General features: G+C 36.0%; 1 protein-coding gene across 1 annotated transcript; it reads left to right on the top strand.

The window, feature by feature from the left end:
- Positions 1-1324: 1324 nt before the first annotated feature.
- LOC120636144 (proton-coupled amino acid transporter-like protein CG1139) lies at positions 1325-18049 on the top strand. Its single transcript, XM_039907461.1, has 7 exons — positions 1325-1400; positions 11209-11343; positions 13448-13720; positions 14218-14578; positions 15292-15473; positions 15928-16103; positions 17461-18049. The coding sequence occupies exons 1-7, from the start codon at positions 1357-1359 to the stop codon at positions 17772-17774; spliced, it is 1485 nt and encodes a 494-aa protein (XP_039763395.1). The 5' UTR covers positions 1325-1356; the 3' UTR covers positions 17775-18049.
- The last annotated feature ends 61 nt before the right edge of the window (positions 18050-18110 follow it).

The raw sequence follows: 18110 nt of genomic DNA on the forward strand, positions 1-18110 counted from the left end.
CGGTCGATGCATGTTGTCGAGAACCTCCTCATTTTTTAAATTGTTAAAAATTAACTTTGAATTTGGGAACCTTCGCCTTTTATGGACGAGGTTTAAAAAAATTCAAAAGTCGAGCGGTATCAATGTCATTGCCATTTTAAATTTACAGGATGGCGGCCTCAATGGCCACCGCGTGGGCGACTAGCGGTGTCAAAAATAACGCGCCATTCTTATGGCACGATAAACAAAGCTAGTTTAGCGTTTCCTGATGTTCACGATAAAAATAACTAGCTTCATACGACGGGACTATAATTAGATTAACGTTAAAGTTAATTATTTTTCCTTCCTTTTATTAATGGCATCGTTGGTGTAGTAGAATCACGACGTCCATCGTTTGATTCCCAGGGCGGTAAAATAGTTATTTTAGTTTTATAAATAGTACCAAACGGCTTAGAAATTGGCGTCGTTTGAACGTTTAAAGCTGAAGCGATGTAGTGGGTAGGACTTCGACTGCACTTATCGGGAAGCGAGTTTGAATCCTAGCAAGCACTTCTAACTTTCTACTTGATGTGCGTTTTAAGACATTTAAATAGCACTTGCTTCAACGGTGAAGGAAAACATCGTGAGGGAAAACAACCTGAGAGTTCGCCATAACGCTCTCAGTGTGGAGTCTACCAATCCGTACTTGGCCAGTGTTGTGGACTGTTTACGTTCTCAATCCCTACTCATTGCGGAAGGAGACCCATGCCCTGTAGTCAACAAAAGCAGAGCTTACCCTAAAATTCAAAGTCAAAGTCAAAAATATCTTTATTCAAGTAGGCCGGCCCATAGGTGGCACTTTTGTTGCGTAGATACATAAGAATTACACGGTAGTGAGAAGATGGCGATAACCACATTCGTAAACTTAAAACTAAAGCTACGAGGGTTCAAAACGCGTCCTGGTATAAGAAGAAGCCCACAACAAACTTAGCCTGGTGTTTTTTTTTGTTATCACCTGAGATGGTGATAACAAAAAATGTCATTTTCAATCGTCAATGTCATTTAAAATTTTTAGAACAGCAACCTGGTTAGAGCAATTATTCACACCCAAGCTTTTTTATCGATTACGTAATCCTTTATACTATAATAGGACTTTTCAAACTTTAATACAAACTTTGAACTTTTTAAGAGACATCTCCAATTTATATATAACTCTTGTAGGAGGGGGATTTTTGCCATTTATGGAATTTTCCTACTATAAGCATACCCTAGTAAAAAACCCAGTGCACGCCACTATGTAGTTGGACGACAATGGGTTGATATTGTGATTATTATCTAAAGAATTTGCTCTCATTGTTTCAGGAAGCAAAAGAATGGGCGCGCAGACAGAGTGGGCCCATGGTCAATCCGTCTTTCGAGCCGGACGACTTCCTGCCACAAAGGTACATATTATATAACATGACACCATCAGTCATGTGATTATACATTTCGTTATTGACGCAGTTAAGGTCAAACAACTCTGGACAAAACTGCACTGCAGCAATCCTCTTTTTTTTTGACGAGTTTGACGACCTCTGGCGCACCGGTGTCTGCTGTGGTTTTTATTTTGAGGTCCCGGGTTCGAGACTATGCAAAAATTTGTTAACGGCTGGGTGTACGGAAAAATTGTTTTGAGTCCACCATTAAATTTGAACCTGGGATGTTAATTATGTGTGATTAGTTAATAAAAAGATAAAATAAAAATTCGCGGCAGGTGCAATTCGGATATTTATTATTTATTTATTAGCTTTTCAAGGGAAACGAACAGTACTACTACACATAAAAGTAACGCCGTATTTTTATATTACATAAACTAATGAGGTTTCCACAACTTAGAATAATAATATAATATGTGATAATTTCTCAATTTTCTCTGTCCTGGTCGGGCTAGTACCACCTTACGGCCGTCAAGCGATTTAGCGTTCCGAAACGATGCTGCCTCGAAACCGATTCAAAATTAATTTATTCTTTTGAAAAAGTCAAGTCTGTATGTGTTTAGTTTTCTGTGTTTAACAACACGTAAGCCCGCTACATCATCCTTCCCAACAGGTGAGATTGCAGTCAAGGGCTAACTTGTAGTGGAATTAAAAAATAAATAGTTTTTAATTCTCTTACAATCTATCATCACTAAAAACTAGGTAACCTTTGACTATAATCTAACCTGGTGTATAATGATGAGGGCACATCTGTTAGCGGTATAACAGGTAGGTACTTTAAACGCAAACCACTAACAGTTGGTTTCTACGCTGTATCGTACCGGAGCACTAAATCGCTTGACAGTTCGTCTTTGGCGGTGGGACGGTAGTCACGGCCATCCTTCGGCCGTGACTAGACCTGACCAGAGAAAATTAAAAAAAAACAAAATGACCGACGCTGGAGCTTAATCCCATGACTTCTCAGCGTATACTTACCGTGTATTACATTTTCTTATTTTCTCGATATGTCGACGTCCAGATTAGCGCTGTGTTTCTTACAAGTTAAAAGCTGACGTCTCAGGTTCGACCACCGACAAGGGCAATTTATAATTTCTATATTTTCACCGGTCTTGTGTAGTCAGTGGCGTGCACTTCATACATGCACAAAAGCACTGCATACCCAAATTATTTTATATAACTCGTATTAGAGGGGAGTTTTCACATTTTATGCCATGTACCTTCTTTATGCATACCCTGGTCGAAAACCGAAAAACCTGGCATAGCGAGTTACCGAGAAACACGAAAAGGGGAAATAGAGCTCATGTTAAAACCCTGACTGTTCACAACTGGAACACGGAGTACGAGAAAGAGAGGGAGAAATGTAGACCGTAGATATCGAATCCAAAATAGGTAGGTTGTACGTGATACTAATCACCTGGGCAGATGCCATTCAGCTGGTACTGATGTCATTGTTTAATAGCCCATTGTACTTTTTTTTTTAAATATTTATTGTTAAAACTTCATGTGAATACATATTGGATGATTCAGTTATTTATGTGTAGAGCTATTAAAAAAAATAATTAAATTTTAAATTAGCGGACCTAGAATAAAGTATTTACCATAAATATATAGTAAGAAGTAAAAAAAACAAAGCACATTTTACGGATTTTTTTTAATATAATATATAACCATATGTGGAAAATCTAATGGATCTATCAATGCTTTAAAAACTATAAATATGAAAGTGTCTGTGTTTATCTTATTACTTTATATCCTATGCATCGATATAAATGAAATTAGGCATATATACCTAAAGTTGCATCTAAGAGACGTACTTTTCAACAAGGTGCGAAGCGGATGCGGTGATCACTCGGGGGGCCGAGTTCTGATCCCGGCACGCACCTCTAACTTTTCTTACTTATATTATATATAATATAATATAATAAATAGGGAGGATAAGATCAGCTTAGCTGTGAAACCGTGGATAGCAAAGGTTTTATATAACAGGAGCTTTTTATTTGCATTTGCTACTCTGGTAAAGTTTAGTGTGTAGGTAGGCATCAGTATCTACGCTAGTGCATTAGGAAATTCCTGTAAACTAGTCGTAAGTTGGAAATAAATATATAAATAAATAAAATAAATAAATACACGGGCACAGTGTTCGAATACTTTATATATATATATATATATATATATATATATATATATATATATATGTATATATATATATGTATATAAAAGAGAAAGTGTGTGGGTATGTTCCGTATAGGCTCCGAAACGGCTGGACCGATTTCAACGAAACTTTCAGGGAATCTCCGGATTGACCTGGCGAATAATCCTGTAAAGTTTGGTGACGATCGGAGCACTCCTATTTTTGAACTGTCAAACTGTCAAATACAGCTTTTATTTACTATGATGATATTCTATTGTTGGGTGTACATGGGTGTAGATAATGATTCACCCGCTCGAGAAGAGAATACAAGAAAATGAATACGGAGAGAAATAAATGATTTAATATATTATAAGACTTAAATTAAATATTTATAGATGTAAGTTTATTGTTTAAATAAAATAAAGCAAAATCTAGCCCGGCGAAGCGGGCTGGGTACGCAAGTAATATTATAAATGTCAATGTAAGTTTGTTTGTTCCGCTTTCACGCAATAACTTCTTAACCGATCCTCATGAAACTTTGTACACATATTCTTGAAAGTGTTCGAAGTAATATAGGATACTTTTTATCCCGACATTAAGGTCGGTTCCTTTGGGAGGTGGGGTGAAAGGTTTGACGACTTTACACCATAACTCTGACAAATTATAACCGAAATAAATAATTATTTTTGGACTATAGACGTTATACTATGTGTTTAATTTTGCCCAAACTTTGCCGATGAATGTGTTGTGGTGTGGAGATAGAGGACAGAACTCCTCAGCGAACAGCAGCAAACCCCACATTTAAGGCTTAGCGATACCGAAAACTTTAAATTTTCTTAGATCTACAACTAAATTTAATGCCACATCAAAAAACAAAATCAAACGCAGACGAAGTCGCGGGCAACAGCTAGTAATAATTAATAATCATAATTCATTGGCTTCAATATTTCTTACATTAAAAAAAATCAACAGTTAAAGAGAAGCACATAAACTTTTTAAATATTTTAGGCTAAAAAAGTACGATGCGTCATCTTGGTCAATGGGTCAGTTCCGAAGCCAATAAGCCAGTTGCAATAACTTTTGGTTAATAGTTTAAAGAATTCAATAAGAAATTAGGTCTGCACATACTCTTATGTCTCCAAAAATAGGTCTAGGTCATACTCATATTAATTTATGAATACGTTTCATATTATCTGCAATGTATTCATGTATTCATATTGTATTATCGTCGTTATCTCAATCGAATTATATGCCGTGTAAAATAAACATGGCGTCAATGTTAAATAACCATAATATCATCCAATGGATATCCACAGCTGGTCATATATATTATCCGTTATATATATGACCAGACCATATATATTTACCGTGGATTCCCTAAATTCCCCAGAATTCGGCCGCTTGCCTCTGGCAGCTCCCTGGTACTTCTTTGATGTCTTTCGAAACCCAGTTGAGGTCTACCAACTCTGCGTTCACCGGTTCAAGGTCATCAGCTCCATAGGTTTTCCCATAGTCTATTTATTGGTTTTCGGAGCTAACGGCACCGCCAATTGCCATTTTAGCTTCGCGATTCGTTGAGCTATGTCGATGCTCTTGTTCTTAACAGGTTTTTTGCGTATAGCTTTTCCATTTTCTAAAATATTTACTTAACACAACTTTATTTAAAGAACGGTGATTTTTTTAACGTCTCATAACCATTACATTCTAACCAGTGCATACGTGTCATATTAAAAAAAATAAGCTGAGAATTTGAAAAAAAATAATAGAAAAACTTTTGAAATTCGGTGCATTAAGAAACACAGTCAAAGAACATACGAAACAAACTACAGTCGCGACTTCTGGTGTTCTTTCACTGTTCCACCACAAACAGCATACTAATAGCAATACCTGACTTGCATTCCTTGTCGATCCGTGAAAAACCAATCTATTTCGTACTCGTATTATGTGGAGTTTTTTATGAAGTAACAGTAGAGTATTTCATCAAACACAAAACACTACACAGTTTCAGAGTCTATGTAAGGTGTACGCGACCTTATTGGGACCGATTAAAATGCAGCCTTCATTCGTGACGCAATAAATACCTACCTTCTTACTTATAAATCAATATCCGCAAACATAATCCGTCTCCTAGCGAACGATGACTGCTGCCGAGTAAGTTCGTCGTCGAAACACCCATAAGTATTCTGAAAACTCTAGGAAAGGTAAAAGATACGGAATTTATTATGCAGGTTAAAACAGATTCCATAATTTTTACCGTTCCTTTTGTATGTATAAAATTAATTTAGTATATGTAATAAAAGTGTTTATATACTTGAAAGTACTGAAAAGCTAAATTTTGTGTCATAAATTTCTATTTGGTTACCCAATCGAATGATTAGGCAACTATTGTATTAAGTGATGTGCTTGTGACGTGATTTTTATGTGCAATGTGTCGTGAACTAGATCTGAATTCAAGAATATTATGCATTAGGTATTTATGTTATAAGAATATAAATATATTATGAGCATACAATTATTCTAAATTTAATAATATAGCACTGTGCATAGTTTTATTGTATGCGATATTCGTATTTAGGTTGTTGTAATACTCGTTTTTTTTTTATTTACTTATCAAATAAAACAATTGCATTAAAATGGTTAGTATAAAAGCACCGAAAAAAGCCGCAAAGGTTTGTCCTCGGTGCCTATCTGCAACGATTACCTTAGGTGTTAATTACAAGAATAAAACCAGCTGTGGGAAAAACATACTGCTACATTGTAGAACGATAGGAACTAAGTAAGCCTGTAAATTTTAATATTTAATAGTAGTAAGTACAAAAATAAAAAAATATAAATTATACGAGATACAAAAGAGTCAGCCAACTAACTTCGCTAAAAAGTATCCTTTGAGTTTACATTTAATGTTTTTAATATTTACATTTTGGATCAACGTTGAAGGTAGTTCGTTCATAAATCAATAGTTAGATTGAGGCATAAATTACTTGCTTCTAAGGTGCATGTCTGATAGTCCTCCAAAATGTTCTGAAAGGTGTGTGGAGTCCACCAATCCGCACTGGGCCAGCGTGGTGGACTACTGCCTAAACCCTTCTCATTGTGGGAGGATAACCGTGCCCGGTGGTGGGCCGTTAATGGGTTGATATGATGATGATAGTAGTTTAACGTGGGTTGTCGTGGGAAGTAGCACTATTTGTATATATATACGTATATAAGAACAGATTAATTGTACCAAATAACAAAAATATTATTAACCCACAGAAAAAGACAGATTAAACAAAAAGTGCTGTAATACAATTAGGTGATTTAGATTCTTGGATCTTGTTAGCCTGACTGGATCAAATTATAACAACAATAATGTTGAACATAGAATGATATAATGAAAAAAATTGCTTATAGGAAGACAATTACGTTTTTCTATGAAGTATGCACACTGAAATTTGATTTGAATAATAAATTTCATAATAGCTACCCGCGACTTCGACCGCGTAAAGCTTCTGTTATGTTACGCGTACTAACTTTCTTTCGCTATTCTACACAATTTACTCAGACCCACCATATTGCGTCACTCGCTTAAGCTATTTGCCTGTTCGGCTCCTAAATTATGCAAAAAAAAACATAAAAAATATAAAATCGGAATGGTATTGACTGAGTTTAGCAAAATAAACTAGCACAATCTATTTAATCCCTTTGTAGATGGAATTTTCATACATCCCAAAACATTTTACTATTTTTATCGAATTTTAAAATTTTATCGGTATATCTCGAAAAGTTTATGTACTTTTATACAAAGTGCTATGCCCCTTTTGAACCCCTTTAACGGTAAAGTTTTAAAGGGTTATAAAAAAAAATTGGAATTGGAATAAAGAATTGAAATAAAGGTTTTTCTAATTCGACTGGTAGTTCGTGAGATTAGTGCAATCAAACAAACAAATAAAAAACATACTCAACAGCTTTATAATGAGAAATTAATTGTGAATTCGCATAAACAATCATTAAAAGTCATTTGACTAACCCTATCATTAAGCACTGCGTTACAAAATCGATACATATAAAGGTCCCGATACACAAGCAAACCGTGCGCAAGCGATCGATTGCGGTCCATAGCTTCAAAACTGTCCACTCACGTACAATATGTCATTGCGATCAAGTAGAATGCCCCATTCAGTGACTTGCGTAAGTAAATAGGAGTTATGAGTATGTTTCTGCACCAGTACGTTGTGCAAGTAGCTTGCACCAGTTAGTAAAATTTCCAAAATTCTAAAGGGCGATATAAATAAATAAATAAATAAACAACGACAATACACACACATGGCCATCTAGCCCCAAAGTAAGCGTAGCTTGTGTTATGGGTACTAAGATAGCTGATGAATATTTTTTTATGAATATAATACACATAAATACTTATAATATACAGATAAACACCCAGACACTGAAAAACATTCATGTTCATCACACCAACATTTTTCAGTTGTGGGAATCGAACCCACGGCCTTGGACTCAGAAAGCAGGGTCGCTGCCCACTGCGCCATTCGGCCGTCGATATGTTTACGATATAGCCAGAAACTCGTGCAAGACTTACGCTAGAAACGACCCAAATTGCATGCAATATCAGAGAGCGCGTGCGATGGACTTTTTATTTAAATTCCACTATAAGTTAGCCCTTAACTGCAATCTTACCCGATGGTAACGGAACACGTCGCTTGCGATATTGCTAGCGCGGGCTCGCCCTGTGTATGCACCCCATAAGGTTACCACAATACAATGTAATTTGGTGTTTGGTGAATATTTCAACGACACTGTTTCTGTATCATTCAATTTATAACTGCTTAATAATATATCCCCAATAATGTACTTAATGCGGAAATCTGATTATTAGATCATTATTCTTATGTGTTGCAAGCTTGATTTTATTGGTGCTGGCACGCTGCGGTTATAAAATGTACTTGAACATATCTTTCTAATTTGCATTTTGTTAGAAATTCTTACACATTTTGCCATTTCAAGTTGTGTAAAAATTTCTTGCATTTATATTACTTGGACTCTGGGCGTTTTTTCTTTTGTTTTATTTACGTGTCATGTACATCGGGTTGTTTCAAGAGTTAAACCTAATCCCATACCCACCCTAATCAAATCCCAACCATAAATGGTATATATAATCTTGTATTTAGGTGAAATACAAGACTTCATACAGCTAGTCAGTGCTGTTTTGAGATACCTACATGAAATACATGTACATGATTTTATATAACTATTATTGCTTGTTGAAATATCTAAACAAAATTATACTAAATAAAAGTTTTAATAATATTTAATCCAAAATTTCTTAAAGTTACAAACGCTATACAGTGGACCCCCGGTAGTCCGGCCCCTGTCTAATCCGGCGCCCCCTGTAATCCGACATGGTCTATTATTTATTATTGAATACGTAATCGCTAAGCATGATTGAACAAGTTACAACTTGTACGCACCATCACTATTGTGGTCGGATTACAAGGTACTCTTTTGTAAAAAAATCCGGACTATAGGGGGTCTTAGGCAGTACTCTATAATCCGACGAATTCGATAGTTCGACACTGCCCTGCAAAATGTTTGTCGGACTACCGGGGGTCCACTATATTTAATTTCCGTAAAATTAAGATTTCAGCCTGAAAAAAAAAACCTCTGCGATCTATTTGCTTCGCGTGCGCTGTCTAAATAGCCAGTCTTAAAGATATCCTATGTTCTACAAGAATAGTGGTTTCTAGAAAATAAAAAAGTCTGCGATACCATTAAGCATAATTCATATAAATAATGCACAACATAATGCATTGTATGCCGAATGTCATTTTTAGGAAAGTATTGATCCTTACAATAAAAGTCTCAGTTAATTATGAAGACAATGTATGTATATGTCGTTTAGGAGATAATAAAAAAAAAATAACGTTACGTGCAGGGCAGTGGAGAACTTATAATTTTGAAACCTAAAATTTTTTTAGGGCAGGGCAGCTTCAAGCCCCAATAATGGAAATCCCGCAGAAAATGCATGAACTCGCCTAATCAGGAATCAAAGTGTAAAGGGGCCTCGTGATCTTACTTTTGAATAAACCGTTCAGTATACACTGGCAAAATGCACCGCGCTATAAGCATGAAATAAAGCTAGCGTGCAATAAATCTGATTACATTACAGCTAATAACAAAATGTAACATAATGCGAATAAACTGTTAATTTTAAATGATTAGTTAATATTTTATAATGTTTTGAACACATTTTAGTTCTGCAATATGGTAACAACATAATGTAGAATACCTATTACAATTTATAGGCCAGCGAATAGTGGTGAAAAAGCCGATAAAGCAAGTGACATCTCATTTTTGAATAAGAATTAAGGCCGCTGTATTGATTATCTCATTAACAATAATCAACCTTGGTCTAATTGAACCCAGTAATGCAAACAAGATTCTAGATTATTATATTCTTTTATACATATATGGTGAAGCAAATGTAGGAGCTCGACTTCACTTTCGGGGGGCCGAGTTCGAATCCCAGCACACACCTCTAGGTTATGTGCGTGTTAAGTAATTAAAAATAACACAGGCTTTAAAGGCGAAGGAAATCATCTCGAGGAAACCTGCATGCCTGAGAGTTTTACATAATGTTCTCAAAGGTGTTTGGAGTCTACCAGTTCGCACTGGGCTAGCGTGGTGGACTACGGCCTTAACCCCTTCTCATTGTGGGGGGAGACCCGTGCCCTGTATTGGGCCGGTAATGGGTCGATATGATGATGATGATGATATACATATGCTTGTTTTTTTTAAAGTTTTGTGGGCTAGTTTTTCTTTTGCATAACTACATCCAATTATATCATTTCAACACTCTCGTACTATACCTACATTGATTTAATGAGGGTATTATGCACGCGCGTACAAATGCGTATGTACGGCATTTATCCTCGTATACGAAAAAATAACAAAATCAAATATTATTTACTGTTAGTGCTACCCCTTTCTTTAGAGATATGTCTCTTTCAATGCTCGCTCCCAGCTATAATCTGGTACTCAGTTTGTGAACGCATTGGGAACAGTATCTTGAGCCCATAATAGAGGTCTACTATGGGCTCAAGACCTAAATTCAAATCATACATACATACTCTGGTGACGTAAGAGAAGACGGTTACTGCACGCTAATTTTTCGTCACAAAATCAATTACATTATAAACATAATTATAACATAATTTCTAAGGTAATTTAAGATATTTTTAAGGTAATTTTGAAGTCATTCATGCAGTGGCGTGCATAGAGGTATGCAGATGAAATAAAATTAAGCATAATCTCCAGTACGAGTTTTAAAATACCTAAGGATAGTCATTTTAAGAGTTATAAAAAGCCTACCGTTAAGTATTTATTACTCGTACTGGACATCCTCTTAATTTTATATCATATGCATACCCTGTGTTAAAAATATGCCTACCTTTATAGTACAAAGAAAGTTAAAAAAATACTTAAAATTATTGCAAAAAAAAATCTCAATCACCCTAGTTAAATTTTTAGTACCTTTATATTAACTTTTCTTTTATGTACAATATAGACACTCTCATTTTGATTTTTCTTTCCGTCTTTTCTTTCTTTTAATTAAATAGTATAAAAACTAATTTTCGCTAATTGTTTCAGCCTGTCGCCCGTGAAAGATGTGAAGAAGAAGCCCGGTGACAAGAGCATCTTCTTAGTAAACATGAAAGAGAAGGATCTGCAGGAGGTCGAGGAATATGAGCCATATGACAACCGAGTTGTCGATCATCCCACTACGTAAGTTACCTTTGTGTGCATTCTAACTTCGGGATTTATTTAAACTAATTACGGGAACTGAACTTATTAGTGGCAAAAGCCGCGAGATACTGGTATACATATACTTATGTATACCAGTGACTCGCGACTCACATAATTTCTACAGTAAGTTATAGTAAAAAACTGCAAGTAAAAGTACTGCAATTTTTTTGGTTTTTCGTTTCCATTTATAAAATAAGTAATACACTGAAAAACGCAGTTTTCAGTTTGATGCTGGAGAAAAATGAAAATCTGCGCTGAGCATATTTGCCAATGTAAAGCGTTATGCTAAGTTTGCGGCCTGTTGCCATATTGTTACGTTGCCCTAACGGCAATACTGTATTTTTGTTTTTTGTTCCTATATTTAACATAATAATTAAGCAAGCTAAAGTTATATATTATTTTTCTATATTTTTTTTTAATTTTTATCAGTGCTAATTATAAAAGAAAAAAAAATACTCCTCTGCTTGCGGGGCTTTTGAGTACCCAAGCAACCGGGGCGGTCAGGGCTCCAGAGTGAGCTCCTCACAATACCTGCCGTTTCAAGAATTACTGTCTCCTGTATACGATCCTTTATTATTAGGTTAAAAGACATTTATTCTCAAAAGAAACAGTTTCACTTAGTAAAGAATTAAAATGAACATAAAGAAGTGGTAATTTTATTATCCAATTACAAAACTAGCAGCTTAAACTAATAACAGCTTTTAGTATTAAAATAAAATGGCGCGTTTATAAAAATGTAAGCAGTGCTTTTTAGCTTCTATTTAAATGATTTAAAAGATTTCTCGCAAAAATCTCTACCGAACCGAACAGGTTGGCCCGCTACCATGTTAGACTACATCGTCACTTAGCACCAGGTGAGATTGTCTTCAAGCGCTAACAGGATGGAGAATAAAAAAGAAACACAATAGAGCAAAGTACCTACGTTAAAGAAGATTATCGCCAGCACTAGTGTGGTATATTCAGGTTTTGAAACTTTGTCTTGGTGAATAAAGGAATAGATACTTAGGTACTTCACTGTGAAGCAATATCTGATAGTGTGGGTATTGGCGCAATGGTTAAGTTTATTGCACTAGGCAGTATCTATGAACCTACATACTTATTACTTGTTATTCAAGCAAAACCAATGCTACATTCACAAACCAAATGCAATTAAATCAAATGTGCTCTAATTTCTTCTGCAATACTACGTTTTCATCCTCAATGTCATATCAGAGCAATGAGATTTGTATTGTTGCGCTCTGAGTGAATCCACAAGGATCGCAATGTGGGTTATTTGTTACAGGACTAGATAATTAAATATTATGTTGTTAAGATTATTTTTGTAAAAAAAAGCTACACTATCGCATTAGGTTTAAGAATTCTGTAATGATAGTGTTAGAATAAGAATATAAATAATGAAATAAAAATAAATAAATAATAATTATCCCTACGTACGTAGTAGTGCAAACTCCCCTCCCGAAATACTAATACCTACTTATAAAATGTTATAATGCATTTAAACATTAAAAAACCAACGAGATTTAAATCCGCATCTCATTCGTCTACGTAGTCTATGCTGAGGCAAAGAGATGGATTCATATCATTCCTAAATATCCTAAATATTGATATGCATTTTTCGAAAGGATACTAAAAGGCCCGACTAAAATGTTTATTTAAAACCGCTAGTAGAACACATATTTCTGCTGGACTCTCTAAAACATACCTACCTGAATTTAATTACAATCTTAAGTCCTCGTTAGTAACGATAATAATGAAATAACTAAGTTCAAAGTTTTTAAAGTATACCTACTCCGTTTAAACTGCAGCACAATTTTACGACTCTACTTCGAAGTTTTAATGATGATGTAGGAACCTATTCCTTAAAGTCCGTTGCATCTCCTTAGTCCCCAACAGTTTCCTTCGTCCTATCCGCAATGTATGATATAAAAAGTAACCGTCCTTTTACAGAGTTGACATTGACGTCAAGATTTGAATGAAGAAATTTTGAACCAGTACCTACCAATGTTACCATTTGATTAGCGACCGTTTTTTTCTCGTTATAACTTTACTATCCTTAAATAATAAATTCGTATTCTTCTTTCAGGAACACAGAAACGCTCCTGCACTTAATGAAAGGGAGTCTAGGAACCGGCATCCTGGCGATGCCACACGCGTTCGCTAAGTCTGGTTACGTAGTCGGCGCGATAGGAACCCTGGTGATAGGAGTGCTGTGCACATATTGCATCCACGTGCTGATCGACTCCTGCTATGTGCTGTGCAAGCGGCGGAAGGTGCCCTCCATGACGTACACCGCGGTGGCAGAAGCTGCACTTTCCGAAGGACCTGATTGGTGCAAGGCTTGCGCGCCGTATGCTGCGTAAGTTTATACCCGGCGACTTAGCCGACGTACAAATTCGGATAACTCTATTATTCTCTTACAAACTTTCATCTGCTAATATACGCCGGCGCACCTTTGCTAATTATTTTCGCTAGGCGTTCTAAATCAGAATTGTTGCTCTACTCTTAAAGATTAAATAATCCGACTAATAGTTCCATGGATTAGACTAGAAAAAAAAGTGAACTCTGTAGCGTTATTGTTTTATTCTGGAAAGAAAATTTTCAATTCAATTCATTTCATGCATTTGTTTTTACAAATTCATTTATTTTTATAGATGGTTGCAAGGATAAAAATGGAAGGTTACAGACTGTCCCAATAAATATATTTTTTGGTAAAATCACAGAAAAGGCCTCTAGTGTCATGGATTAGAGGAAATTATTGAGAGTAAAGACCCAAGGGCCTCTAGGCTCCATGCAAGATTTAATATTCCCACTTCAATTCATCTTTAAAAAAACAATCTCCTTTCATTGTTACAGACACATCGTGAACGTATTTCTACTCATCTATCAAATTGGTACTTGCTGCGTCTACGTGGTTTTCGTATCAGAGAACATACAATACGTTTTAACAAAACACTTCGGCTTAGATGTCTCTGTCACAGAAGTTATGACGTACATTCTAATTCCACTGGTATTGATAAATTGGGTGCGAGACCTGAAGTATTTGGCGCCTTTCTCTGCGATCGCAAATGCAGTGACCATCGTCAGCTTCGGCATTATTCTGTACTACATCTTCAGGCAGGCTCCTACGTTGGAAGGAAAAACGCCAGCAGGAAAGATTGGCGATTTCCCTCTATTCTTCGGGACTGTTCTGTTCGCATTGGAAGCTATTGGTGTGGTAAGTATACAACATTTTAAGTAGATATCTAGCTGAAATAGTTATAAAGCACGAAGGCAGTCAAAAGAAGGTTTATGTAGACAGGTAAGTATGTACCTACTGATGAATGATTTAAAGCTACATTAGTAAGGCATTTATGAATGAATCAATAACGTACACTTTTTTGTACACTACAAAATAAGAATACATAGAGCAAGTTAAACAGAGGTTACAATTTCGCAGTCTTATCACTACATAGTTTATTCTCTTCCATTTCATTTAGTTCAGTGAGAAACTCTTTAGTCACATTATTTTAAAGCCTGATATTTGAAAATACGGGAGCCAAACAACGCCATCTAGATTGAGTTGAAAGCATCGATTGGTATTATGATCATTATAGGATATAATGATTTAGAGCTTGGACCCACTAAAGGTCCTAAAGAGAATTGATGCCTTGCGGGTTACAAACTTAAATAAAAAATAAATAAATATACTACGGCATACACACATCGCTATCTAGCCCCAAAGTAAAAGCGTAGCTTGTGTTATCGGTACTAAGATAGCTGATGAATATTTTTATATATATAATACACATAAATACTTATAATAAACGGATAAACACCCAGACACTGAAAAACATTAATGTCCATTTCCGTGTTGTGGAAATCGAGTCTTGGACTCAGAAAGCAGCCTACTGTCGAAACTTGCTAATCCAAATCTTTTTCCCATTACAGATTCTCCCTTTGGAAAATGAAATGAAGACTCCCAAGGACTTTGTAGGGAAGTTCGGAGTGCTGAACCGAGCGATGATCAGCATCATCATTCTGTACGTGGGTATGGGCCTCTTCGGATACTTACAATACGGAAACGCCGCAGCGGGCAGTATCACGCTCAACTTGCCTTCTAAGACGGAAACGTAAGTAATTTTATCTTTATATGTGATCCAATACATAGTTAACATAGGATGGACTGGATAGCCACACTTCTTTCAATTCTTTTGATGTATTGCTCCCAACAGTTCCATAGTTCTTCTAACTTTACATTATCATCATCAGAGGTGGCAAAACCACCTTCTCTCTGCCTAGCTCCCAGAAGCTCCATCAGTCCACTGCTGAACATAGGTCTTTTATAGGGAGTTCCAAAATCCACGGTCCTGGGCCACTTGTATCCAGCGGCTCTTAGAAGTACAAAGTTAAACATAGGTTAGGTACTCTCTCACCATTTTACCTATCATTGAAAAGCTTATTTTAGTGGTAGTTTAGCTAAATTGTATTTTAAACCAACTCGACTCATCTTGATTCATGAATAACTATGAAAATGCTTTTTCTGAGAAATAGTCGGCCAGGTAATGAGATAAAATTTGTTTCCAGACTTGCAAGCGTCGTCCAATGTCTGTTAGCTTTCGCCATCTTCATCACGCACGGGTTGGCGTGCTACGTGGCCATCGACATCCTGTGGAACGAGTACGTGGGTGTCCGCCTGTTGAATAACAACCACAGGTTCATCTGGGAGTACTTGTTGAGGACCGTCATCGTACTCGTCACATGTAAGTTCATATTATTAACTTTTTTAAATAGACATAAAAACCTATTTCATCTGACTTCCATGGTTCTCTTTGACGCTTTGTTATTATTTGGTGCATTGGGCATTGACCCTGCTTTCTGAGTTCAAGGCCGTGGGTTCGATTCCCACAACTGGACAATGTTTGTGAGATGAACATGAATGTTATTCAGTGTCTGGGTGTTTATCTATTTGTTATAAGTATTTATGTAGGATTATTATTCATAAAATTATTCATCAGTTATCTTAGTCAAGCTACGCTTACTTTGGGACTAGATAATAAATAAATATAAACTACTATCGCCAAAGGTTGACTGGGAGAGATCGCTTTAGCGATAAGACCGCCGCCTAACACACACACAAACTAGTTTTTTTTTTTATTTTTTATTTGTAAATGTGTTTCTTTGTATTTGTTTTTGTGTGTGCAATAAAGAATTTAATAATAGTAATAATATACTACGACAATACACACTACGACGTAGTATTAATTTATTTGTTTATACAGATTTTACTTGGTAAGAAGATAGAGTAAAAGAGGTTTGGAGAATTAGAGAATAGCTTAGTTTGGGAAATTTTAAATGAGCCGACGTCATGACCTTATACGCTTTCATACTTTCCTCGCCAAATTAAAATGGGGACATTAATATTTGGTGATATAGAGTAATGAAGGATATCAAAAAATAGAGAAGTAAGACCGAACTCCTCACAGGAGAACAGTGGATCACTTGTACTCAGTGCGATAGTTGCAGTCGGATCAACAGAAAAATACTACCTCATACGTACCTACTAGCCTCGTTAGTCTAGTGATTAGCATACTAAACAACGGATCACTAGGTTCTGGCAAAATCCCCTTACATAATAGTTTGGTACTTCGTTCAGATAGTTTCAGACCAAAATTAGGTATGAGCAGGTCACTACACACATCTCCACCAACCCCTTAAGTAAGCGTAGCTTGTGTAATGGGTACTAAGATGACTGCTGAATATTTTTAATGAATAATATACTTAAATACTTATCATATAGGTACATATACACATATAAACACCCAGATACTGAAAAACAGTCATGTCACACAAACATTTTCCAGTTGTGGGAATTGAACACAGGATCGCTTCCCACTGCGCCAATCGGCCGTGAACGACGATGTGAATATCTCGCAAATGCCAATAGTTTTTGAAGGATCAAACACGGTAAAGACTTTGATTTGATTTCGACACTTACGGGTTAGGGTGTTAGCCTGGAAATATTATGGGGGCATTACATTATTCTTACAGACCAGAATCAAGTCATCAAAATTTATCTAGAATTGACCAATATTTCCAACCACACCTTATTTGTTGCAGTTGGAATCGCAGCGGCAGTCCCGGAGCTAGATTTGTTCATCTCTCTATTCGGTGCGCTCTGCTTATCTGCCCTCGGACTGGCTTTCCCCGCCTTCATCCAAAGCTGCACCTATTGGTACTACGTGTCGGACTCCGAACGTATCCGTATGATCATCAAGAACGCTATTGTAGTCATCTTCGGCATCTTAGGTCTAGTTGTAGGAACCTGGACATCACTTCAAGGCATTATCATTAAATTCTCAGCACACGCTCCAGTCCTTAACTCTAAGGATATGGATATAAGCTTCGGAAATGACACCAGTATCATGCCTTGAGAATAGAATAAAGATTTTTATAAAGTTCAGGGCCGTCTTACGCTTGAGGCAAATAAAGGACCCAGCCCTTTTAAAAAAGCAACTAAGAATCGGAGTTATTTCTTGTCTCCGATATATTGATTTAAACTGACGCCATACTTCCATGTATTATTTGGTATTCGACTGAAGTATTTATTGTAGGCACAGTGTCGTAGATAGATATTCGTAGTTAACGAAGCTTTAGTTAACTGCACGTTAGTTTAAAAAAAAAAAGTAGATCTATTTTTAATCGACCGCCAATATTCGTTCAATAATTGAAAAAAGAAAAGATTAAGAAACTTTTATAAAATTCACAAA

The sequence above is a fragment of the Pararge aegeria genome, chromosome Z (assembly GCF_905163445.1).
Source record: "Pararge aegeria chromosome Z, ilParAegt1.1, whole genome shotgun sequence".
Classification (NCBI taxonomy): domain Eukaryota; kingdom Metazoa; phylum Arthropoda; class Insecta; order Lepidoptera; family Nymphalidae; genus Pararge; species Pararge aegeria.